At 41.0% G+C, this 27,319-nt stretch overlaps 1 protein-coding gene across 3 annotated transcripts; it reads right to left on the bottom strand.

The window, feature by feature from the left end:
- Window positions 1-24,720, bottom strand: NAP1L1 (nucleosome assembly protein 1 like 1). 3 transcript variants are annotated; one of them, XM_081211256.1, is made up of 15 exons: window positions 24,586-24,720; window positions 15,309-15,347; window positions 13,588-13,676; window positions 12,869-12,923; window positions 7,503-7,644; window positions 7,227-7,307; window positions 6,180-6,308; window positions 5,150-5,221; window positions 4,050-4,189; window positions 2,041-2,186; window positions 1,921-1,940; window positions 1,436-1,558; window positions 861-893; window positions 671-721; window positions 1-552 (listed from the first exon to the last, which is right to left on the bottom strand). In XM_081211256.1, the coding sequence occupies exons 2-15, from the start codon at window positions 15,323-15,325 to the stop codon at window positions 517-519; spliced, it is 1,134 nt and encodes a 377-aa protein (XP_081067382.1). In that variant the 5' UTR covers window positions 15,326-15,347; window positions 24,586-24,720; the 3' UTR covers window positions 1-516. The 3 variants fall into 3 exon arrangements, with proteins under 3 accessions (XP_081067382.1, XP_081067380.1, XP_081067381.1); XM_081211254.1 differs by lacking the exon at window positions 24,586-24,720 and having other exon boundaries at window positions 12,869-12,971; XM_081211255.1 differs by lacking the exon at window positions 24,586-24,720 and having other exon boundaries at window positions 6,180-6,305; window positions 12,869-12,971.
- Between the last annotated feature and the right edge of the window lie 2,599 nt (window positions 24,721-27,319).

The following is a 27,319-nucleotide window of genomic DNA, read 5'->3' as shown; positions in this document are numbered from 1 at the left end:
TTTCTGAAAATACTAGGTTTATTCACACCCCAGTGGTAAACAACCTTAATATGATGTCTCTAGTTTTTTTTCTGTAGGTCACCATCACAAAATACAAAAACCTAGAGCATAAACAAGCAGACAGTTATGAACGTCCAATGTGGTCTTGATGGAAATTGACAGATTTGGTTGGTTCTTCAGGAAAGGAGGCAAAGATTGGTCTCCGTCAACAGTTCTGGTATCTTCACAGCTGCAGTCTAATAGCTACATGACAACAGACTTCACAAGAACCAAACTATATATAGCAATGAATTAACTATTCATGCTTTAGGGATTTACTGCATTCTACATTTTGGCAGAAAAGTACTATTAAAATGCTAGGTACAAGGAACCTACATTTTAAACTGGTTCTGTCAGTTTGTTTTAACAAATTGTTTACTTAATTCTACCAAGATACAAAACATAAGGCTGTAAGTAACTAATAGTTGTGTTTAGGCTATTACAGTGCAGATAATCCTCAAGGCCACATACACAGTTTCACTGCTGCTTGCATTCTGCTGGGTTTTGATCCTTCTGTTGGAAGAAAAAACACACCAACATATCAGTGTGAAGACCACAGCTGTGCTACAGGACTTTGATAACTTTATTGGAGGGAAATGATTTACAAAGATCATATGCATCAATTACTGACCTTGGGGTCATAATCTGGATCATTTTCCTCATCCGCTTCTTCTTCCCCTTCCTGAAATATACAGGACATACATTGAATGCGCACTTGACATCATAAAGAGCAAAGCTGAGAGTCTGACATTCCAGGATTCGTAAGCACCTTTGTGCTACGTTTTAACTACTGAAACCAGTTAAGCCACCATGAAACTCACCTCATCATCGGCCTCCTCACCCTCTTCGTCATACTGGGGGGAGAAGGAGGGAGACAAAAAATAAGATAAGAGGACAGTAATACTTTAAGGACATTACTCTGCAAATTAGAGTTTTTGAGTTGCAGTTATTTCCAGACATACAATGTTAATTTACATTGCACAGGAGCACTTTGCAAAGCATGGGAACTTTTAGCAAAAACCCAATTAATGCCACAATTCTATATACACTTAAACCTTAGCATGAAAACAAAATCTGAACTCTAAACCCAAATTGCTTTGACATCTAATTATTGCACCTGCTTAGGGGGGAAACTCATTCTGATTGTATCCCAATTCGTACTTTACATGTTCTAAAAACAAGCTCTTGCATGAAGAACATAAAGCACCCAGCCTGAAATTCAGCCCTATATGTAACCGTACAATCTAGCACCGTAACGTAACATGCACTTTCATCTATGTCTAATTCTATTATAATTAATGAAGTCTGTGTGGTAAGTTATAGCTCCGTTTAAGCCCTGGGGTACAGCTACTGTTCCAAAGTAATTTTGGCACAGCTGAAAACAAGCACCACTTACATCATCATCATCATCCTCAATGGCTTCTCCTGTGAAATACAATACTGATCGTGGAACTATGCGCTCCCGTAGAAAGTGACCGATTTCAAAATCAGCTGCCAGAATTGCTTCAGCATCATCATCCTGCACAGGTAATAGGAATTCAAAGCTTTATGACTTTGCATTTAAGGGGGGAAATGATACCATTCTATGACACAAAATTTGTCTAAAGCCATATTCTCCCCAATTATTTATAACAGATTGCAAAATTAATTCATTATCTCCAAAAAAATAAATAAATCTTTATTTGTGCCCCGACTGAGTGCTGAATTCTCAATTTCAGTCACCAAAAATAACACATTTAATTTGGGTTTGAAAACTTGAAATACTGCTTAAATCACTTCAAATTATCTTAAAGAAGCCTAAAAATTTATCTCTTGCTACTGCTTTTATCTTAAATATTCTCCAAGTTATATTTCTTAGGAAATTAAACTAGAGGGACTTACCAAGTCTCCACTTTCAGGAACTGCAAAGGAAAAGTAGTAAGATATAGGATTATACTTATATTTAAAAATCCACAATATTCAGATTTTACTATAATAAAAAAAACATCAGAAACAATTTACCTTCAGGAGGACTGAAAAAATTGAAGAAAGAATCATTGGAAACTGTTTTCGTCACTGTTCTAACTGTTCCACGCCCCTTGTGCTTCTGTTTCTTTTTGATAGTTTTCAAAGTAACATTTTTTCCCTTTTTCCAATCTATTTGGCACCTATGAGAAAATTAAATTAATAAATCAATGATATCCTTATATAAGTATTTCAGCTAGTTAAGTACTTGTTGGGTTGGAGTCCAATTCAATCCTATGAATAACAAGCCAGTGTCAGGCCTGTTCTCATGCTATTTTTCCCAGAGCCGTCTAGTATGAGGAAGAAAGTAACACCTGAATTAAATGAATCAATTACATTTTTCTTTCCCTCTTAACAGTATTAATATTTATTGAATTTATATACCGCCCTATACCTGCAGGTCTCAGGGCGGTTCACAGGGGGAGGGGTCATAAAACCGCAAAATACGCAGTTTGAAAATGAGTTCTCTCATCATACAGTATTTCAACACATATCCCACCTGCAATACATCTAAGCTGAAAGGCTGCAGGGTCTCTCTTGTTCCAGGACATTCAGTCCTCCAATAGGCTGTCCTTGCCCTTAAACCCCCTATTTGAATCTTCTCCATAAAGCCTCTCAAGTGTATTGTAGGCAGCACTGTAGTATCAAAGGAGTTACCATCACTTTGAAACTCTGCCACTAATTACTTCAAGTAATGCTGAACATGCTGGGGGTGGGGGGGAATTCCTCTGCCTATGCAGAGAAGGTCTGGATATTTTAAAGTAACCATCTTGGAACACCCAGATTTTTTAAGTAACTTCCTTTGAACATGTTGCAGTACAAGTTACTTTTGTCTTTAGGCTGGCAAGACAAAGCTGGGTGGATTAGTATCTAGGCACTCGTGATGATCGTGCACAGGCAGGATAACAAGCACCATTCAACTACCAGAAACTAGGTTCATAACTCTGGTTCAAATACCAGGATCAGAAGAACCTGACTTAAAGCAATGCACAAGGCCCTAAATCAAAAAGTGAGCAATCTCAAGCTAAACCCCCAGCAGCCTTTCCAGCATGCATATTACACAAGGAATTCAGCATATAGGCAAGGCATTAATGTTCCTAGAGGTTAGGAGAGATAAAATTGCTAATTAAAATGTAATAGTGAATATTGCAATGCCTTAAATATGGGCTGGACTTTGGTCATGAGTAAGAGTCAGGAAATATCTGTGAATTTAAATGGTTTGTATCAGGTTTAAATGTTTGTAATTTTCTGCACTGCGATTGCTGGGTGTAGAGCATGCACATATAATTTATATCTATCTTATTTCTCTCTCTTTAGAGTAAGGGGTATATCACTCACAAGTTAAAACATTTTGTGTCCATTAAAATATGATCTATTGTACTAAAGCAAATTTACATTGTGAAGTAAGCAGGCACACATTCATAAACACCCATACTGACTTCAACAGAGGCCCTGGTTTGGGTGCCCCCACCTTCAGGGGCAAGGTGGGTAACAACAAGTGAAAGTTCTTTTCATGTGATAGAACATTGCCTATTAAAACTCTGTTTGTTTGCCAGGCACCTACTTGCTAGCCTTTAGGTTGACAGCTAAAAAAACTCTTCTTTTACTTGAGAACTTAATAGCAGCTGCTATTAGTGGAATTTATGTTACTCTTTGTTTTTCTTTGCCTCACTTTTTTAATTTACTGGATTGTCATAGTTTACTTGTATATATTCTTACAATATATAACAGATTTTGTCCTCATTTGCAGACGTGCCGGTAAACCAAGCAGGTAAACTTTGGTTATAGCTCTTGGTTTGCCTGGAGAGAGCTAAACTATGAATGTGAATTTGAACAGGATGCTAAGCAAAACCGCAGCTTGGCTCAGCATAGTCGCTAAATGACTGGGCTGCTATCTCCTTTTGAGGAGCCTGCAAAGAGTTTGGCTTAGAATTACATGCAAACTGGGCCAGTCTCATGTTATGGAAGACTGTCAACCACTTATTTTAAGAGAACATCACACTTACCCTGTGCAACCCATAATTTCTGGTCCATCGAAGGAGAAAGGATCAGAATCATCAGGTTCTGACCTCATTCTGTATGTTTTTGTCACCACATCATTTGTGAAATATTCATTGGGTTCAAAGTGGAACTCTAATGTGAAAGTCTTTTTAAAAAATATAGAAAGACTGTTAGAAAGAAGTGAGTAATGCATCATTAAGCACCGCAGGTCAGCTATCCAATATGTCAAAACAATGGAATTACTTTAGTACAATGAAGGAGCAAACAGTGCTGCTTAAGTTCTATTTCTTGCTCAAATGGATACATTGGATAGAGCAGCCTTCTACACCTTCAATGTCCTCCAGATGTTTTGGACACATCAGCTGAATGGCTCAGTTGGTCAGAGTGTGGTGCTGATAATGCCAAGGTTGCAGGTTCAGTCCCCATAAGGGACGGCTGCATATTCCTGAACTACAGGGGGCTGGACTAGAGAATTTTCAGGGTTCCTTCCAACTCGATGATTCTGTGACTGTAACTTCCATCAGTCTCAGACAGCAGGGAGTTGGCTGAGTTAGGAGTTGGAGTCTAAAACATCAGGAGGGTATCAAGTGGGGAAAGCAGGTCTACACAATGTTTTGTTATACTTCAAAAGTATAACCAAACTGTTATACTTCAATTTTGCAAAACAAACACGTAAATGTACATTTCATTTTCTGCATGGCATTCATTTGTGTTCCCCATTTTTTCAGGGAACTTACACTGGTGGGATCCCATTTTCAGTAAAGCTCTCATTTAGCAATGCCCAACTGGAAACACAGATCTTTATAAAGTTCTTAGGGAATCTTCACATATCCATATTCATAATATATCCTTTTCAAATGGAGCCAGTCCACATTCAGCCGCAAATCAGAGATAAGTATTTGCATGATTAAGTATCAAAATCCTACGTATGTAACTCAACCCTAATTTTCAGCTAACAAGTCATGTGGACCATAAAGTTTATGACTCCTACAAGCGTAGAATAGATTGCAAAATTTTCAAGTGTTACAGTTGATTGCTGTACGGTACTGAACAGAAGCAGAGTTTATGTATCTCAATATTCAATGTACTCTCATCAAGAACTTACCATAGGCTGCCCAGCCTCTGAAAACTTCACTTTAATATCTTTCAAGTGTTTCAGAATTGGTTCATCATGTTCCTACAAAAAACATGACAATTATCATGTAGCTACAAGAAGAAAAAGCAGTGTAACATAGCAAAAGGAAGCAAAAAGAAATAATCTGGGGTGAGCATTTGATTCATAAATCCATATTTCAATCAAAGCTAGTTCTCCAGGTAGTGGCAACCATCGAACAAGTACTCTCACAAAACACAAGTTTCTGAGAAATGAAAAAGCATACCACATGCCCAGGGCTGTATGTACTTTGCAATTTGATTCAAATGTGGAATGTGATATTGAGTGAGGTATCCAGCTTTTCAAGAATCAGAGTGTTTGTTGTATGACATGTTACTTTCAGCCCTTATGACAGCTTCTAATGTAGACTCATGTGAGAGCAATGACAGCTGAATAGCATTCAATGTAGGTGGTAGAAAGTTCAGAAACTTAAGAGGAATTCACTGCCACAGCATGTAACCAGGACCACTAGTTTAAAAAGCTTTTAGATTAGCACTTGATGTCCATGAAATTAACTGGGTCATCCATGTTGAGGCAGTATGCCATCAAATATGAGATACTGGGGACCAACTTTAAATAGCTGCACCCATCACCCCCTAACTTGTGGGTTTCCCAAAAGGCACTGCTGAAACACTTAGGAACAAAATATTGGATGAGATTCCACTGTAGATCTAAGACAACTATGTCATGTTCTTATGGTGTAGAATTTTGAGTTCATAAAGACAAATGATCTATTCTTTCTGAATGTTTCTCAGAAAAAATGGATTACTGGATTACTAGAAACTAAAGCTGAATTCCAGGAAAAAAACCAGGCTCCTTAAAGTCTGGAACTAAATTCTACTCTAAGTGGACCCACTTAAATCAGTGAACCTGGGAAAGTCACATCCATAATTTTCAGTGGGTCTACTCTAAGCAAGACAACACTGGATGCAACACTTAGCTTACCAGCAAAATTGCAAGAAATTAAGCGTCATTCTTTTACCTGAACCATATCACTGAGTAAGTCAACATTCTTGAACACAGTCAGCCAAAATTCAGGAATTCCTTTAGGGTCATCTTTTTCTTCATCTTTTTTCTCTTCTTCAAGCTTGGCTTTCTCTTTCATTTCCTCCTTGTTAAAATTAAGAAGTTACTCTTTCTAAAATTTGAGTGCTGCACACTAACCAAGAAATCTAGTGTTATACTAGTAACCACAACAAACAGGAAAACCTTCAGTCAAATACTATCAGATTAGTGGCTATATATTTCAATATTTGTGTAAGACAGGCATCTTACTATTTAAAGCTACACAGAACCACTCAAGGCACACATAGGATATCAGAACATTTTAACTCTTTTAAATATGAGTTGTAAAATGTTTTATGCTGTTTTTATGCTGCATCTGTACAGGAAGATTTTTGGCTGTCTTGTTTAAATTACTTTTTTATATATTGGTTCAGTATGCATATAGTAAGCCTAATCATGGCTTAGTGTGAACGCACTCTCCACTGGTCCTTCTGCTACTGTACTGGTGAGGTAAACCATGGTACGATGTGCTGTCTGAACCGAGGCTCTTTGTTTGTCTCATCCCAGACAAACCATGAGTTATAAACCCCCAAACAAAATTTGGTTGCAAGAACATGGTTTCTCTGGAGGAGGCAAACCATGAATCCTGGCTCACATAGCACACTACGTGTTTCAGACCTCTTGGCAGCAGGAGGACCAGGGAAGAGTGCAGCAGCTGCAATCTGCTCTTTGGAAATCCACATGTTTGCACTAAGCCATGTCTTATCTTATCTTAGAGCCACATGAGAACGGGGTCACTGTGTTTAATTGTTGTAAGACACACAGGAAATGTTTATTGGTGGGCTGCTATATCAATCCAATACAAAACAACATCAACCCGATCAAAATGTTTACTAGCCATCAAGGTTAGTTATAAATTGAATGATTTGTCTGCATTTACTACTAGAATAAGTCTACAGTACTTCAAACTTGTAAAGCACGAATACACAGTTAATCCCAGCCACAATCATATTTAAGTACTCACTGAAATTTCTTCTTCAACATCTGTTTTCCATTCACATTCTTCTTCAGTAGGTTCATAAACTGCATTGATGATTTCACTCCTCTGGAAGAGTAAATTGTTTATTCAGGTTACCAGAATTTAGTTTGACCCAATACCCAACAAAAGCAACAAACAAGTATTATTATTAATTTTTTTGCAAATAAAAGGTTACAGAATTACTGAACCAGTGGGAATTTGGTCCCATTTGACTCTGCACAATTAAACTCTCATCCCTAGAGGTAAAAGTATAAAGAGTACCTTGTCAAACAAGGGCTGATAAAGAGCAGCATATTTCCTTTCCAATTCATGAACTTCTTCATAGAACTTTGCTTCTATCTGTGCACATTTAACTTGAAGATTCTTGAGTGCATTTACGCGTCTCTTAACTACTTTAGGCAAGCTGAGGGAGGAATATAATACTGCATTGTTACATCAATGACAATCATGTGGATTCATTCTCCTAATAAAGTTTCCTTTAAACAGGTTGGATTATGCTGTTAACTTTTATTTCCAAGAGCAACAGCAGAGCAAAATTGTGATATTAACACAAGAGTGATTTTTATTTTTGAAGGTTTTATGGATATTAACATAAACAATATCAATTCTGAATCACTTACATATAGAACAAGATAAACCCCATAATCGCCCCTCCCAGGAAATTCCTTAAGTGTTTCAGACCATATTTCTTTGTGGAAAATATTGTTCAATTTGAACACAATTCTTAATATCAATTATCAACTGAAATTTCAGAATTCAATGTGTATATATGTTTTAGAAACTAACTTTTTAAATAACTTAATTTAGCACCTGAAAAGACAGATTAAACAACTATCTGTGACTTCTTTGCAAGCAGTATATTAGGTGCACTCCATGCAGTTCAAAAGTTAAAGTGACATGACACTAACAACTGAAAAGTTGAGTAAACACATTAAAAATGCTGTTCAGGTCAGCTGATTTTAGGATAAAGGATTCGACTGAGCGCTGAACATTGAGAGAATTTTGGAATTCTCTGGATTCTAAGAACCCATTGTTTTCTTTAATAATTCAGCACATACTGAAGTAAAGGTGAATTCTGGCAACAACTAGGCACAGACAACAAAGATCTATTACAGTATTCTGAGCTGGTAATTTTAATTCGTGACAAGGATAACAATTTAAGAGAGTCCAGCCTGGGCCACCTTTACCCGACTCATCATGCCCCCTAGCCTTACACTGTTTAAGCAACTTCAGGTGTGCTTTGCACATGTCAACTTTCCAAAGATCACCAGTCAAGACTTAAGCATGCCTCTGGCACTTCGTCATATACAAGCAGAAGACACGGGAGAAGTACAGCATGTTAAGTTTCTTAACTTCCCCAACACTGCTGTCTCACCAAGCGTGTCCAATAGCCAATTGCTTAAATCCTGCAGCACCAATGCTTAGGACAAAACTTGCCATTTCTTGAATAGATGAGACTTGTTTAAAAAGAACATCTATACATACATGCACACACACATATGCAACAATAGTGATAGAAGTTCCTGCACTGATATTTCATTCAAAATATTAACATTATACACCTACTTTTTTCTCAACCAAACCCCCCATTTTCATATTTTAAGTTAGTCTTGGGTGGACTTAAGGACAGTTAGTAAGCAAAAGCTCCAAATTCAAAGCTCTATCTAGTAATTTATATAGAGTTTACTGTAGCCAAAGTTAGATAAAAACAATCTGTTACATGATCCCTAGGACTGATACACCAGCACACAACTGCTTTACATTACAAGCTATGTCAGTATTAGGTATGCTTTGCAATAAATAGCATGATGACACCTTTCAGGTAGAATTTGTAAGCAAAACCTTATAAAGCTGCAAGCCAGTAAAATTCAAGGTTAATTTTATATTGTTGTATCTGTTCACACCAAGTTGATATATAGTATGAAAGCTGCATATTTCAATATTGAGGCCAAAACTACAGCTTCTTACAGAAACACATTCAGATGACTTCATTTCAGTAATGAATGTGAGTGGACATGTGCCTTCTTTCAGATTCAGGCCACTACCCACCTCCCTGGATACCCAACACTGGGCATTCAGGAGAGGGCTCCGGTTCTTACTGAGACAAGGTGGTCAATGGGTGGAGAATTTTAGATAGGCAATTATTTGGCTCAGAAGTCTATGAAATTGAAATTCTAGTAATTATTTCTAAATTTGATCACCATATATAACCTAGCGTTTGAATATTGGCCTTGCTTTCAGTTATTCATATCCTATTTTTGGTAATGTGAAAATGTTCTGAAACACGACCAAAACCAGAAAAGAGAAAAAGATTGCAACACATAAAAAGCAATTTTACAAGCTGCAGAAGTGAGACCCAGGTTTACTGTGAAGGCTATTTAAAAAAGGGGTAAGCAATATTCTTCCAGAAACCTGGGGGGGGGGGAAGAACCCCAAGTGAATGCTTCTTAAGTAGAGCAACACTCCAAAAAAATACCACATGGCGATATACCCTGCTGCAATCAATGGGACACTCTGTGTCCTTTTTCAAAATTGGGTAACTTTGCTGCCTACTCTGTTTGGGCTAATGTGGCCTATACTGGTCAATCACAAAAGCAGGGGGGATTAGTAAACACACACAAAAAGGAGGAAATACAACAATTCCTCTTTACATAACAAGAAATCAGGTTCTTAATAACCGCTCCATATTAAATCATACAAAAATAGGACTCTATTGATGGGCATTTTTTATCTAAATGTGTATGCGAAGCTCTTTTTCCAGAAATCCAATACCAATCATTTTTGCTTCTGAGGCACTGTGGAGTAATTAAACTACTGAAGAGCCTTTTTTACAACAGGGATTCCAAAGCAGCAACTCACAGCTGGTCATAGGATGGATTTAGGAAGGGGGAGCATCCAGATTTTGCTGGACTTTAACTTTCATCAGACATGATTTGCAGCCAAACAACACCTGGAGGTCACAATATTTGTCACCTTTAGTTTATGGTCAAGAGAAAAACATTTAAATATTTGTAAAGAGTATTAAAAGCAGAAGCTGTGTTTCCCCACAATTTTTTAATGAGATACCAGTTTTTGTTTGGCTTCAGTAAAAATTCTTTATGTTGGGTTGAAAAAACAGAGACCAACAAATAATGACATAGAGAACTTCTTGTTCCTTTGCATTTTTGCACACCCACCAAGAGCCCCTGTTTGCATGAGTAAGCTGTTACAAATCAAAGGTAAGTGGCATTTGTCCTCTGCAGACTCTTTACAGACAGGTTTGCAGTGGGGGGAAATGTCCTGTCTCCAGACATGGTTTGAATCCAAACACTGCCTGTAAATGGACTAAATGGGGTTCACAGTGCCAATAAGCTAATAAACGCTGATAGCGAGCCCATTTTATGCTGTCACCTGATGGCTTAATGACAACAAGTGATTGACAGGTGGGCGCCTCAATAACTGAGTAGCAGTTGGGCCAGCCTAAGGGTAGTTAACACTGTGCCCTCAGATGCTTCGACTACAGCTATCACCAGTCCTAGCCAGTATGGTAAATGGTCAGGGATTATGGGGCACCAGCCAGTTATATCAGCTGGCCAGGGGACAGTGGCTGACTACTTACAATCAGGAAATGACATAGCTGAGCAATATTTCTTTAGCTTGATATGGGAGACTATATTTCAGTGCACTAGATCAAGCTAAAAATTGACAAAGGAGTAAAAGTTAAAGTAATAAATAAGGGCTCCCAATTCTCCATCTGTCAGTTTGTGTAACAGAGAGTAGCTTCTCTTGAATCAATTTAGGCAAGGAATACATTGCATATTCTATAGATAAGTAGTCAAAACCTGTCCTTCTAGTTCATATTCAGAGGCAATATCAAGTATGAAATGCAGAAGACATCTACAAAACATTTTAAGATCAAGCAAACGTGCAAGCATTAGACAAAGCTCAAACACAGTACTCCTGTTAATTTATTTTGCTTCAAATGCTTTAGTTGACATGCTATATAAGCTTTAGGGATGAGCTACTGTACTTGAAGTGATGAAGAGCTGGCTTTTTGAAAACTCTCAAAAAGGTATAGTATCTCATTGAAAGCACAGCATGAAACTCAGTAAGGACTTGCTGATCTTGGATCAAGGACCTTGCAGGTTACTTAAATATGCTACAAGAGAAAAGAAAGCAAGTTCATAGCAGATGTGAGATCAATTGTGGCCAGCGATTAGATGGTGTGGGGCCTTTTTAGTCAGAGCAGCAGCTCTAGGGTGCTTGACCTTTTCCTTGCTTGCCATTTCTGCTCCAAACTGATTGCCCAGTTGCTTCCTTCCTACAGAATTCCACTTCTACGCTTGCATAGAAGTAAAATGCTTATGTGGCACCTCAGGATGGGACACCTAAGAGGCTTTTTGAAACAGAAAAAGCCTGGAGGTAACAAACCAGACATGCCTCATTCTGTGGTCAAAATTGCAGCTTCCCATTACATTTTTTATTCAGAAAAACAGTTATCAGGGAATCATTATAGATATTTGCATGTAAAAAGGAAAAGGAAAAGAAAGGGGAGGAGAGGGGAGAAAAAAAATTGCAGGTGCTTCTTGGGGACAACACTTGTACAGATGTCTTCCCAAAAAGTGAGAAACTTTCTTTATTGAAGCTCTATTCAAATGCATACCTGCTTTTTCCTTTTTCAAAAGTAATTCTCACATTTTGGATTTATCTAAAGGACATATCATTTGAAACTTGTTTCCTTCTTCCAATCTAAAAGCAGTATATTCTACCCAGCATCCATCAGTCCAATCTTGCAGATGATCTGAAGGTAGTGTCATTAATACTTTTCTGAAGTAGCCCACAAAATGATAGTGATGGAGATCACTGCCCTTACAGCTGTGAGGATTGTTACTACTTGTACTACCTACCTACCAAAAACCTGTGGCTCTCCATTGTGTGGAAAGCAGTGGACTTGGGGCCTATTACACTGGAACAACATTCACTTTTATACCTGAAGCCTGAAATAGTACATGAGTTGTGAATTTTCAGCAGTATGGTCAATCGGTTTCAATCTTCCATCCCACTCTTACAAAATGCATACCAAGAAAATTTTATCATTTTATTACTGACAAGGAGTCAGTGTAACCTGAGATAAATCAGAAGTTACTCAAGAGGGGCAGAATGTGCAATATGGAGAGCACACATATGCTCTGCAAATTTCAAAGGAAACAAACTCTGTATATGTCTCAAAAATGAAATACCTGTATAGACTGCTCAAACATACAACACCCACAAAACAGATATGTGGTTCAGCAACCACATTCTGATCTTCAGTACTAAAAGTGAAATTGTTTCCATGCTCAACTGAGTTCAGTTATACTTATTCTCAAGTTGTGTGTGTGTGTGTGTGTGTGTGTGTGTGTGTGTGTGTGTAACTGCAGCCTTAATTACTTAAGTTTTCTGAAGCAGCAGTCACTATTACTCTCTCAAGCAGATTGTTATGTCCTGATTTTAGACTACCTTCCAACATCACTATTTCTAACCTGTAGGTCATACTTCTGTACTTAATATTGCAGAACAATGACCATTTAGCATAATGCAAACAATTTTATCTATTAAAGAGGTAAGAACAAAGAGGAATTAATATACGTAACTGCAGAACACTCTACCTCTCTATATATCCTGTAGGTGTTCCAACCAGACCGTCAAGTCTTTCCTGAAGGGCTGCAAGAATTTGAGGATTCTGCATCATTTGTACAGTCAGCTGGCGTGCTTAACAAAACAAAAGAAGTTTTAAAAAACACTATTATACTCCCCCATTATGAAATTTTAGCCCAGTGCTTGCAATTCAGATTTTACCAAATGATAGAACATAAAATGTCAAGATTTTGCATTACTTATTGTCTAGAAGTCAAGCGTCAAAAGAAACCTGCCTGAACAGATCTAATGTAATAGCAGAAGGATAACTATTTTTAAATGTCTGCCTCCCATGTTAAGTAAGCAAGAGGTAGCACATATAATTAGGATACATAAGATCTAACACACACCTCAAGAGTCGCAAAATTAAATGCTAAATATCCATGTTTATAAAGACAGCAATCCTATACACACTACTTGGGCAGCAATACTTGCCTCCAAGTAAGCATGTACAGGAAAAGCTAGATTATGAGATGGGAAACAAAAATCACACTAGCATTTAATACAAGGACAATTTTGCCTAAAGCATTTAAGGTAAGCATTGCACTAAACAATCAATTTGTTTTTCCTCTGAATGGCAAGATCTGCAAGGTGAATATTTAACCAGCAGGTATCAGACTGAGCCAAGAAAAGCACTTCTTCCATTATGCCTACAGAAGAAAACCTTTGCCTGGGCTCATTTTCCCCTTACCTTTACTGTTAGCATCCTCTCCAGTTTCTTCCTCTTCTACCTCTTCAACATCTTCCATATCTTGCTGGTCCAGCTCAGCCTGTTCTTTGCTATTAAATTCCAAGTCAAAACAGGAATTTGATTCTCTTTAACCCAAAAAATTTAGTATGAAAGTACATCTAGCAAGTTACCAATTCAGATTTAATCTAGCATATTAAAGTTCAGAAAATGCCCAGAAGCTAGTGTCTTTCAAACCATTTCTCTAATGCACATCCCATATGTTATCTCTAAGTTGGCAGGGAGTTGAGCTTTTTAAGGCTCTCATTGCAAAAGCACATGCAACATGCAAAAAGCCAGTATAATCAGAGACAAACACTGTTCTAATTAAGGTGTATATTCATGATCCATAAGAGGCACTGTGCGTGACAGATATAGCCAATGATTTCCTCTCATCTGCAATATCCTAACTTTCCCTCCAGTTTGATTTAAAAAGCAATTATCACTGGAGGAAGAGGAGAGATGCACACTTACTCCAGCTATACAGAGAACCTTTGGATAGTTTGCAATTGCACGTATGTTATTGGAAGGTGTTAGGTGCAGTGCAAAGCACCAGAGATCCATAACAAGTAGAAGGAAGGATATAACTTGTCAAACCCTTTGGCATCAGGAGATTGAGCATAACTATACTCTGTAATGGTCACATCCTGATAATAAGCCACACTAATACTTCTGGACTGAGCGCCACAGCACAGCTTAACTGGTGAGCAACAGAACAAAGGTTTGATAAGACCCTCCAAGAGTGATAAATGATTATTAGAATCAGACTTCTACAAGCTGACTGTTTGATTTTTTAACTTTATTGAGGGAGGGGATGAAGTAAAATTTGTATTCACAACTTGCAACCCATGTTCTACATAGACATACTGAAAATTAATTGATGTTCTACCTTCCTTGCATAAATGTTTCTACTTGCATCTTTCCCCAACTCTGCACTACCTTGCCTTTAGCATCAAAAGCAACTGTAACTGACATTTTCAGGAGGAGGTAAGACAACACTGTCTTTCTGATTTAACATTATTATCCTAACTGAAGAGAAAACACCCTGTCCTCACTGTGACAGGACTGAAGGCATGCAATGTTCTCTAGTTTGCACCTGATATGTACATCTATTGGGTAAACCACAAGCCTGCTTGCAAATAGCTACATAAGAAATGACCAGTACAGACCTCTTTCTGAGTCCATGTATGTGGTTTATAATTATTGCCAACCCTTTAAGGGACCAGGATCCATACGTACAATTAAATTGCTAATACTCAGTCGAACCTGCTGAATATGTCCCTAAGTCCCAAGTAAAGTTTACTATGAATACAGTATACACTTTGCATAAATGTGCAATAACATTTGATATGGGAAAAGCACCAAGAGAGCCCTTACATGCAGGCCTGATACACACACAAAATTGACTGGGAAGATCACGTTATATCATGTGTGTGGTCAAAATAAGCGGTATTTGCTCCTCCCAACATAAACACTGCTGGGCTTTGGCTAACTATATGAACTAAGTCTAGGATTAAAAAGTATTGCCTATAAATTTACAAATTTATATTAACAACTGGAAGACCTAGAACATTGTTTGCTACTAACTATATATGCCCTTGTAAGAAAGAACACAATTGCAGATTTCACACAATAGAACCTTTTAAAGATAGAACGACACATTAGCCAAAATTTAGCATGCTTACTTGTCAATGTCTGCCATTTTCCCAGACCTCAGAAAACCCCTAGAAAAGAACAGAAAACATTATTTTACATTAAACTGCAGCTTAAACAATAAAATAAACAGAACAATAAAATAATAAAACAGGATAGGACCCTTTTATAATGCCTTTGGGAAACATATTCAGTCTGAAGTTTTGTCATACTGTCAATCATTTCATATTCTAACATTACAACTAACGTCGGAGACTGCTTGAAAAAGCTAATGATTGTATGACATTACTACTGAGTGCAATGTGTCTAAACTTTGTACTCCCACCCCAAAATCATATACAAAAGATTTTAGCATTGCTAGGTTTGTGCACATTCTGAATTACAGGACTATTTGTCAGTCGAGACACAGTACAATTTAAGGCAAATTCTTCCACTGCAGCCATCAGATGGGAGACCACTTAAAAGGCTTCTGCATGGAAGACTTAACATAGTGGTCTCACCAGGGCTGATCACTCAACCAGCCACCATTTATTTTAAGGTCTCCAATTTCCAGCTGTTTTGGGCTATGTGAGGCATGTCCCATTTCAATTCTTTCTCTGATGTCCATTTCCTTCTTTTTACGAACCCCTCTCACCCATTTGGTCACATCCTTTCATACTCATATGAAATAATCCTGTACCTAGTGTCACAGGCCTAAGATTCAGCAGATGAAGATACAAGATTTGAAGGCTTCTGCATGATACAAAACCTTTTATATGGCAGTATTTCATGTTATCTGGAAGTACAACTTTAAATACCATGTGTAAATACTATTTTAATTTCATAATCTTAGGGTTTCCTTCTCACATCTCATGATATATACATTTTGGGGATAAACTGCAGCATTGTGCATTATCAGCATGAGAAAAACCATGGTGACTCTAAGAAATTCAGGTGTGAACCGCATGGATGTAACTGCAGGATCCCTGTGACTATGCTGGCAAAAGAAAAATGTATTGTTAAGGAAGTGGCTGTCAGCAATTTCCATCTACAACTTGATAAAATGCTTTCTTACAGCAATAGTGTGGAAACATTCTGGGTCCGTGGACCAAAATAAGTGGTGTCAAAAACTATGTCAGGTGATTTGCAGTTTGGTGCTTTGAGGTCCTGAAGTTGGACTTCAAAGCACCTTGCAGACAAGCAACACACTGATAAAAGGAAAAGTTCCAATCTCCCAGCACATTGCTGACTTCAGGACTCCAATGCTCAGCATAACCTTTTTTCCCCTTAATGAATGGTGACATGGACCATTCATAATGTAGGGATATTCTTCACAACTGTAAGCAGGGCAATGGGGTGGAGTAAGCTACAACATTTAACTAACGTTGTTCACTGCTCCTGCTCAAGCTGCACAGAAAAAGCATTTTGGTTCCTGAAATTTATTCCAACTGTGCAGATAAATTAGAATTGATAGAATTCTACAGGATGTGGCAGAAGTGTGGTATTCAATAAATGATTCTGCCCCGCATCAAAAACCCTAATACCCACGAATCTTCCAGAACTACTGTTTCTCCATCATTCATTCCTTCTGCACTGCAGAGAAAGTCATTTAATCTCTCATTGGAATTCTCTATCAGAATTTTCTATCAAGTATTTTCACCCCAGCACTAGGACAGAAGCAGCAGTGATATTCAAGAGACCTTCAACTGAGATTCCAGAAGTTTTCTGCCTTGCCAGAGTTGCTGGCACAAAGTAGCAAGACATGCTGACAATGCCAGGGCTCACTCTGAAGCCTTGCTTGGTAGTGTCATCAGGATTTACCAATGATGATCAGAACAGCTGCTTATAAAGACCAAACCCAAAGTTCAAACTCTCATTTCTTAAGCACAGTTAAATACACTTAAGTTAAACTTGGAGGACAACTAAAATATTGATATGAGGAATTAAGTTACTAAAGCACTTCTATATTAATGGAATAAGTGAAAAAAGATGTAATACAACAGAAGCAGGTTCTCAGCCAAATGAACAGCCCGTTTCATCCTGAAATGTCAGAATATGAACACTTGCTAACAAAATGTTGCGTTAGGCATGAGCCCTGTCACTTCCTGCATATTTCATGCATGCAGGATGTCCATTTAAAATAAATAAATAAATAAATAAATAAATAAAGACCATGACATATACATAAGCTTTTAAAAGTGCAAAACCATGGCTAGATTTTTCTTGGGGGTAAAATCAATCTGCTCAAGACTCAAGTCTGCAAAGACTTGGGGTAAAGGAAGACATAACATTGATTTTCCCCTCCCTTGAAATTCTCCTCACAGCCTTCAACTGGACTGTACGTTTCCTCTTTGAACTCTTGAGTGGATGGGGAGTAAATTTCAAGTTTGTGACAGTAGCTGTCTTACTTAGTGAAAACATTGTAGTTGGATGGCCTTCTATAAAACTATTCCTGGTACAAGTTTATTCTTTAGAAAGCAATCTGCAGAAGTTAATGTATTTCAAACAAAAGTCAAACAATAACATTCATACTTTGTCATTGCTCAACCTGCTAGAAAAGGATAATTAACATAAGCATGGTACCTTCTCTTTAGCTTTGAAGCAAATCTTATCTGAGATGTTCTTGGGCAGAGAGGGAGAAAAAGTATTGTTATATACCTTATGGTTTGAAGTCTAAAGGCAGCTTAAGAAATGAAAATGAAGCTGAATGCAAGACAGCATATTTGGCTAAACACAAAGGATCGCCAGATCCAAAGTTGCTTCAAATGCCAATTCTATCTACTCTTTTCATATGAATTTTTAAAGTAAACACGTACATATTTGACAGGGCAATTTGCTAAGATGGTATGTCAACAGAAATGTACTAAAGAACACATCTAAACATTAAATGGTATAGAAATATTAGTTTCTGAAACTATAGGGTGGGGGGGGGATGTATTTCCTAAAAGAGACTTTAAAATATTTGGAATAATTTTTCCGAAATATTTTATGTACATGTTAAGATGGTCTCCTTCTACAGTCCCCTACTATCCTCCCATCAGCTCTTGAGGGTCACCCAACATCCAGAGCAGGTTTTGGGGGGACATTGGGTCTGCAGGGGACCAAAAAGACGGGTAAGTCCCACCTGAATGAGCAGAAGTCAATTTACAAGCATGCTGATGCTACTAGATTCATATCTAGTTTATGTATAAAATAGTACAGTACCTGGATATACTTATGAAAAAAATACTGAAAATTACTACATGCCAGAGATAAGATTTGTATGCTGCTGTACTCTAGCATGAACAAGACTAATATTCCCAGTTAGTAAATAGAAAATACATCAATAAAGTGAAAATAAAAACCATCAGTACTGTGAGCAACTAAAATATGTATTATTGAAAAATAGAAATAGTATGCAGTCCTCAAGATAAAACACCCTGAAAATTAATATTTCTATGATGTATCAAACAGGTCCTATTAAAAAAAAAATCAGTAATGATCCAAACTTTATTACTGCCATTACACCCTTTAAGATGACAGTTTCTCACACAGAAAATTATTTCAGTGAATGCCCCATACAATACACAGCTCATATACTACACTACCTAAAATCCAAAACTGTACAGTGGTACCTCGGGTTACGAACTTAATTCATTCCAGAAGTCCATTCTTAACCCAAGGCGCACATTCCCTACATAGGCCCCGGAAGCGGATTACATTCGTATCCAGGGGCAAAGTTCGCAACCCAGAACACCTACCTCCGAGTTTGCGGAGTTCGTAACCCGAAGCATTCGTAAGCAGGACAGTTCATAACCCAAGGTACCACTGTATTTCAATTCACTTGCACCAGGAAATCAAAATGACCATAACTTTGTTTTTTCACCTAGGTGAATGAAATCTGGAGATAGAATAGCTGCTCAAAAGGAGATTAACTCTGCCAAATGTAAGACTAGTAGCTCGAGGGGTTTTGTGTTACCCATCTTTGAAGTTTGCTTTTTTGAAAAAAAATTTAAAATGCTGATGTATGCGCAATTATACTATATGTGTGCTCCTCGTGCACCGACTGCACACAATGTACTTACAAGACTTACCAACACAAAAGCACAAATAAAGAGACACAGAAAACAGAACACTGATGTAAAGAAAATGCAAACCTAACCTTAAAAAACTAGGGTCCAAATGGGAGGGGTGTGTGACACTGCTTAAGTAGCTAAGACAAAGACAAATATGTTTATGTTATTGTGTAGGTATGGGACTGGGATTGATCAAGAAACAATGGAAAACGAATAAGCCGAAGGACAGGTAGAGTACTGTGCAGGAAGAAGAACATAAATGCCACCAAACTACTTCTTAGAGTCAGAACTCCTAAGTGACAATGGTGGATGAGATTCTGACCCTTAATGAACAATGTCCTGTTCCACTTCCACTCCTACCTCATCTGAATGTTCTCCTTAAATGATGTTGCAATAATTGCACAACTTTGGATACAGTCTATCTGGAGTTTTGAGAGACTGTTTTGAGCTCCAGATCAGCACATATCACTACAAATCAATTTGGGTCTACCTGACATGTTCTATAGCTGCCTTGACCCTATCCAGATTCAGCACAAATCAGTCTGATTCAGTGTGGGATTCAAACAAGTCTGTTGTTCAATCCTAGCTGGGAAAGTTACAAGTTGCAGTCCATATATCTGACAACTACTATGTTTGCTACCCCTGTTAAGAACTACAGTCATACCTCGGGTTACAGACGCTTCAGGTAGAGTTTGTTTGTTTTTTTTTTGGGGGGGGGGTTACGCACGTGCCGAAACCTGGAAGTACCAGAACGGGTTACATCCAGGTTTCGGCGGTCGCACATGCGCAGACTGCTGCCAATCATTCAGAAGTAACAAAGTATATTCCACAAAAATACACTAGAACCCTCTCAGATCCATTCAATCAACATGCACTAGGTTAAATATTCCAACAGACATTTCAATGTAAAGGGGGATAGCCTCTAGAAGTGGACAAAGGCAAAGGACAACTTGAGGAGAGGTATGCAACTAATTCCTCCACCTCAAACTTTCACACATTATATTCCCTTCCTGGTATTCAAGGGAACTGAAAGACAAAGGCATCTAAGTGCCCCCTCCTTACAGTGGTGCCTCGCAAGAGGAAAAGAATCCGTTCTGTGTCTAGCAGTTTTTTCGTCTTGCGAAGCAAGCCCATTGACAGATTAGCGGATTAGCGCTATTAGCGGCTTATCAGCTTATCGGATCAGCTGATAAGCGGCTTAGAAAAAGGGGGGAGGGGGAAAAACCCGCAGGAACTCTCAAGACATTTTCGTCTTGCGAAGCAAGCCCATAGGAGATTTGTTTTGCGAAGCACCTCCAAAACGGAAAACTCTTTCGTCTAGCGAGTTTTCCGTCTTGCGAGGCATTCGTCTTGCGGGGCACCACTGTACTTGTTTTCTGAAATTTTCCCCAAACGTTTTGGTTACAGCTCACACCATCCTTACAACATAAAAAGAGAATTCCTGCCAATATAATCAATAGAGAAGGATTTAGTTGTAAGGGAAATAATTTTATACTTAATTGAACTATGAAAACAAAATCGTATCAGGGGACCTTACTGGTGAATAGAACAAGCTGTGACATTGTACTGTGCTACCAGTATGTTAAAAAGACTAGCAGAAATACATACACTAGTCATCGAAGTGTAAAATGTGCTGCTTTCAGGATAGTAAAAAGAGACCTGGAGTTACTTTGTCAACAAAAAAGAACTGCTAAAGAACAAATAAAAGAGTTCAGACATAGAAGAGTTATATGAACTAAAGGCAGAAAGAACAGCATCATAGAAGGTGTGGCTGTATTTTGGTCTCAATGTTTGGCCAGTTCTCTCTGTCAACATTATGCATAGTTTGCTGCTAGTCTACCTAGTGTCACCTTCTTTCAACAATTTTTACCCATATTAAGAAGTTTTATAGTAGATAGGGATGAACTAGAGCCAGTGCGGCGTGGTGGTTAAGAGCGGTAGACTTATAATCTGGTGAACCGGGTTCGTGTCAACGCTTCTCCACATGCAGCTGCTGGGTGACCTTGGGCTAGTCACACTTCTCTGAAGTCTCTCAGCCCCACTCACCTCACAGAGTGTTTGTTGTGGGGGAGGAAGGGAAAGGAGAATGTTAGCCGCTTTGAGGCTCGTTTGGGTAGTGATAAAGCGGGATATCAAATCCAAACTCCTCCTCTTCTTCTTTTCTCTACTGGGCTGGATAAGATTATTACATCCCTGTACTATAATTCCAAAATGCAGTCTAACTTCCACGCATTGACCCTGATACACAAGTTTCATTAAGCATCACTTTTGTTGATGCTATGAGTCTGGTGAAGTCACTCTACTAAGGTAAACTAGGATTGTCATTCATTTAAAGGTACATGCATGGTGCCATTTGCAACCTTCCAAGACAATGTTAAGATAGAAACCTCAAAGCAGACCACAAGCACATGCAGGGATCCCCCCCCCCCATGCACAAGTGCCCTGCATCCTCATGGCACACATGCACGGGAACACAGAAAATGGAGGTCTGTGCAGAACTCCAATAATCCTGTTCAGCTCCCCTCACCCATAGGTTAAGGAATGCAAACAGCTGAACAAGATAAAAATCATACAGGACCTTTGCACCTAGACACACAGCATCTGTGCATGCACTGTCACAGGGGAAGGGAAACAGGGATCTTCCACGCCATATTACGATACCTCTTACTCAGTGGCGTAGCGTGGGTTGTCAGCACCCGGGGCAAGGCAAGTAATTTGTTCCCCCTCTGCCCTAGGGGCAGAGAGCTGCGAGTGCGAGCGCCCCCCCCAGATGTTGCGCCCGGTGCAGCCGGGCCCCCCCTGCACCCCCCACACTACACCACTGCTCTTACTTATGGGCACAGCACTTACATAGGACTATCAATCTCAAACAAATTTCAACTCACATAGCATTGTTGAAATACACATTTCACCATCTTGAGGGGCCTAAGAAATACCCAATGTAACCACCATCACTTTAAACATAATCCCTTTACCTAGTCCTGAAGAGCAACTCTCCTCCATCTTAAGTGTGAATGTTTTTTATTTACTTTATTAAATCATACTTTATTAAATCCTGAAGCACAGGAACAAGTGAAGGGTCATTTTTGCAATTCTTATTTGAACTACACAGTGGTACGTAATATCAATTGTATACCCCTTTCAATTTCAAGCCGTATGAGATATGCAAGCCAAGCATGGTTAATCCTAAACACACCTATGTGGAATTAAGCCACAATGCATTCACTAACAGCACAATCCTATATATGTCTACTCAGAAGTAAGTCCCACCAAGTTCACCAGGGCTTGCTCCTAATTAACTGCTAAAAGAATTCCAGCTTTAGACCTCTATTAAAACATACACAATGGGAATCTGTTAAACTGATTAAACTGAGACTTGGTTATTCTGAATGTTTTATCACTGCCTGCTATGAATATCTGAATAACACAGGGAACAAAGTGCTTTACAATTCTGCAAATCCACCCTCAAATACCTTAAAATTCCCAACTTACAGAAGAGTAACTGAAGCAGAGAATGGTGACTTGCTTGAAGTTACCAACAAATCTATAGCATGTTTTTACACTGCCTATACTGCTGTAGCAAATATACTAAGGCCACAAAAATTGACACTAGCGTCCATACACAAAATTTAATATTAGATCAGACACACAACATGGAGCCTAGAAGGATCACTTTTGATCTTTAAAATCCCTGTTTGTGAAAAACTCAACATCTATTGTTCAATGAGATCTTCAAGGTAAATATGAACCTTGAAACCCACTGTTTGGAATCCAAGCCAATTTTAAAGCCTGCTTTGCTTGGTATTTACAATTTAAGAAAAGCCACCAACTCCAGCTGAGTGTCAGGCCTTCTCAGCACTTATCTGACCATCTACAGGCTGTTGCTGGATGTTAAACAAAGACTACAGAAAACAGCCATGTCTTGAAGGTCTTCGTTCCACAACAAGCTTTTCCACTTAGCTAGCCTATCATTACAGAGACAAATCCGTCTTTTGCTGCCTTTTCAGACCCACTTTTAACCTAACCCACAACACGGACCCTTCTTTTAATATTTTACATGGCACGTCTCTCCGCACCCGTAATCCACCGCTTCAAGAAGAGACCCACCTTGGATTAGACGCAACCCACGTGCGATGATCCATCTGCCAGTTGAAAACCAAGGCGGCAGTGGGCAGTACCTTCAAGACCGTAAGCCTCCCTGCCTCCGCCCAGCGTCATTCCGCGTGCCCTCTCGCCTTCAGTGCAACCCACCCAGGCGACTGTAAACTAACCAAATAATAAGAAAACCTCGGGTTTTGTGGCACCTTTTAAAAAAACACCTAATAAAGGACGTTTGGAATAATTTAAAGGCAGCACAACTACCCCCCGAGCCAGAAACGGCCGGTTATTTGTTACACTTAGTTGACACCTCAAAAAGAGCAAAACGCCCATTTTTATTCACACACACTCACCCTGCAGCCTTTCAATCTCCAAGAGCGACAAGAAGGGCACACAAAATGCGGGAAACCGAGGCCAGCGGTTGTTTACTACCTGGCGAACCCAGCCCGGCCAGGCTCCGCCGGGGGGGAGCCTTTCCTCGAGCAGCACCCAGCCCTCCCGGAGCTGCTCTGGCCGGTCTCGCCTCTCCTCCGAACAGAAGGAGGAAACGTGGAGGGACTCTCAACCTTCCCGCCACAAGCGCCCCCCCTCCAAGCCCTGCCCAGGCGCGGTGCCTCCCCTTCCCCATCGGGCCCTCCGCTTCCCTCCCGCTCCTCCGCCCTCCCACCCCGCCACAGTCGCCGCGAGGCTTATTTACGTTTCGGCACCACAGCGCCGCGGCTCCTTTCTCCTCAACATGCCCGAGGCGGGCGGGCGGGCGGGGAGGCGGAGGCCGCCCAGCCAGAGCCCCGTCTCGTCCCCACGTGCTCGCCTGTGGCTCAGCCGGCCAGACTAGGCCAAGCCGGGGCGGCCCGCTTGACCGCAGCCTCGCCCCGAGGGAGAAGCGAAGACGGGCGGGCGGGCTGGCTGGCCTTTCCCCGCACGTACTGCCCCCCACGCCGCCCCATCGAGAACGGCCACGGTGGGGGAACGTACCCCGCCTGCGGAGGGGCCGCCAGAGAAGGGGGCCGCCTCTGCTCCCTCCCTATTTTCTCCCCCTCCCTCCCTCCGCCTGAGAGCAGAGCGCGAGATCCTCTCCTGCCAGGGCAGAGGCTCCCCCTCCCTCCCCCGCCACCAACCGCCTCCTATTGTAACAGGCGGCCCCCACCCTCCGAGCCCACGCGCCCCGCTTACCTACCTGCGCGAGGCCGGGTCTCGCAGTGACTCAGGAGCGAGGGAGAAGCGCCGCGCGGCTGGCGGTAAAAAGACCCGAGCTCCCGCCGCTCGCGCTCATATAGAATTAACGTCACCACGTAACATCCCCCCTCCTCCTCCTCTCTGTCCTTCCCCTCCCCTTCCTCTTCCCGCGCGCCCCTGTCTCCAGGCAACCCCGTGCGTGCGCGCGCCTTGGAACGGCGAGCCTTGCTGCCTAGTGACAAGCAACGGGCTCTTCTTTCCTCTCGCCTCTTTCTCTCTCTCTCGCCCGCCAATCAGCCCGCCAACTAAAGTCCCAGCCAACCACCTCGGCCAGGGCGCGAGCCAGGCCTTGGGCACGCCACAGGCAAGGCCACGTGGTCCCGGGTTCCCTGGGACAAACAACAGAGCGCGAGCGCGCTTGGGTGTGTGGAGCGTGTGCGTGGAGTTGGGGGTGGGGGTGAGGAGGAAGTGAAAAGGGGAGGAAGGATTGCAGCGCCGCGAGCCCGGGCTGACGGGCAGTTGGCAAGGAAAGGGAGAGCTGAGAGCTCGGGGCGCGCCTTGGGTGGTTCCCTCCGGCCCTGCGTGACGGCCAACCTGGCTAATCCTGGCCACAGACTGAGCAGCACTTCAAGCACATCCTGCTTGCGTTTCTTCTGTGCGCTTGCAGCCATCGTGTGTACAGAGAGGCAGGGGCGCCGACTTATAAAAAATATTGGGGGGGCCCATACCGGGGTCCTGCCGCTGGTTCGCTCGGGTAGCCGGGAGAACGCAGTTCGAGGTGGCGGTGTTGGGGAGAGACCCTCGCTCAGGGCGCCACTAGACTTGGCGGCCGGCGGCCTATCTGGGGGGTTTTGGAGCGTATTTCGGCGGAGCGATTGGGGAGGAGGGGGCTTGTTGCCGGATTCTTCAGCTGAGCCGGAGATCCGCTGCTGGGGGGTCCCTGGGCCGAGTTGTGAGCACGGCCTGCTGAAGGGAGATCCAGCCGATTGCGCGACGGGGACAGCCGGGGCTCTCCGGCTAGGGCGCGCGGCTGGCTGGCTGGCGAGGGAGCAGGTGGGGAGGAGGCGGGGGTCCTCACTCTCTTAGGAAACGCACCCGCGCGCCCGATTGCCACGAAGTCCGAAGGGTGCGTGTGTGGAATTAAAAAGCAAAAACGAGATACGGGCAGGGCAGGCAAAGAGTTTTCTGCAAGAGGATGGAGGGCAGGTTGAAGAGAAAATCACTCAGGATGAGACAGTCAAATCAGCCATGATAAAATGGGCTCAGGATATTGGGTATAACATCATGTTTGAGGACTGGGAAAGGTTATGGACCACCGGAATGAAATTCACGGCATGTAATGCCTTGAAGGAAAATATTATGAAAATGATTTATAGGTGGTACATGACCCCAGTCAAGCTTGCAAAAATATATCACCTGTCTGATAATAAATGTTGGAAATGTAAGGAGGCTGAAGGGACATTCTTTCACCTCTGGTGGACTTGTCCAAAAGTGAAGACCTTCTGGGAAATGATCTATAATGAGTTAAAAAAGGTATTTAAGTATACCTTTCCCAAGAAACCAGAGGCCTTCCTCTTGGGCATTGTTGGCCAGAAAGTGTTAAAGAAGGATAGAACTTTCTTTATGTATGCAACTACAGCAGCAAGAATACTTATCGCAAAATATTGGAAGACACAAGATTTGCCCACACTGGAAGAGTGGCAGACGCAATTGATGGACTACATGGAACTGGCTGAAATGACTGGCAGAATCCGAGATTTGGGAGAAGAAACAACGGAAGAGGACTGGAAAAAATTTAAGGACTATTTACAAAAACAATATAAGTTGTATGAATGTTAAAAATTTACACGATTCGGAAACTATAGCTTCAGCAATTAGATTTGGGAAACAGGAAATTATATTTTAAGTAAGAAAAGGTCAAAATCTAAGGTAATACTATGTTTAATTTAAGATATAAGTAACTGATGAAAAGTATGTTAAATTTAGAGGTATAGTATTTGAAAAGTACAAAATAAGGTACGAAACAAGGTAATAATTTGCTGATATCTTTATTATAAAGAATGCAGGGTAAGGGAGATGCGAGGAAGTCCAGTTAGTTATATAAAAAATGTGTTGAATGGTTGGTTTTCTTTTCTTCTTTTTCTTTTTTTCTTTTTCTTGTTCTTTTACTTTTTTCTTCAGTGTATGTTTCTAACTTTGTATTTGAAAACTTAATAAAATATTTATATATTAAAAAAAGAGAGAAAATCCTTTCGCTTTTCTGGGGCGCAGGGAAGTCTCAGAGCCGGAGGTTGGGGAAGGGACCCCCTTTGCTCTGCCCTCTTCTCCCGTCTTAGATTCGCATGGGGGTCCCCGCCCAAGCTTGCCTGGCCACCGGGCCACACAAGGGCCGCGCTCTACGCGGCACACCTTGCTAGCCGTGCAGCTGTCCTCCACGGCTGCGGAGCGGCCCTGCGCCGGTGCCCAGCCCCTCTGGGCGCCCGCTGCGCTGCCAATGACAAGCGGGCGACGTCGCGGGCGGGGAAGGCGTCGCTTTCTTTCCCGATCCTGCATCCTCCCAGTCTTCCAGCCCTTTTTTGGGTTGGAAGCTCGTCTCGTTCGCCCTTCTCCTTTCTTCACCCTGCGCGCAATTTTCCTCCCTCGTCTCCCTCCCCATTTCTCCTTCCTTCCTTCCTGACTGACTGACGGGCTTGGGCTCGGGCTCGGGGTCGGGGTCGGGCTCAGGGTCGGGCTCG

Source organism: Podarcis bocagei (genome assembly GCF_964188305.1).
Source record: "Podarcis bocagei genome assembly, chromosome: 10".
Taxonomy (NCBI): domain Eukaryota; kingdom Metazoa; phylum Chordata; class Lepidosauria; order Squamata; family Lacertidae; genus Podarcis; species Podarcis bocagei.
Note: the sequence above shows the minus strand (reverse complement) of the source record. Positions and strands in the feature narration are given on the sequence as shown.

What these genes read in the sequence shown, in the direction of transcription:
- NAP1L1 (XM_081211254.1), bottom strand. An exon ending in TTTTTTCAGTCCTCCTGAAG is followed by an intron (nt 1,941 to 2,040) that starts GTAAATTGTTTC and finishes TTTCCTTTGCAG; the next exon opens with TTCCTGAAAGTGGAGACTTG. An exon ending in GTGAGGAGGCCGATGATGAG is followed by an intron (nt 722 to 860) that starts GTGAGTTTCATG and finishes TGTATATTTCAG; the next exon opens with GAAGGGGAAGAAGAAGCGGA.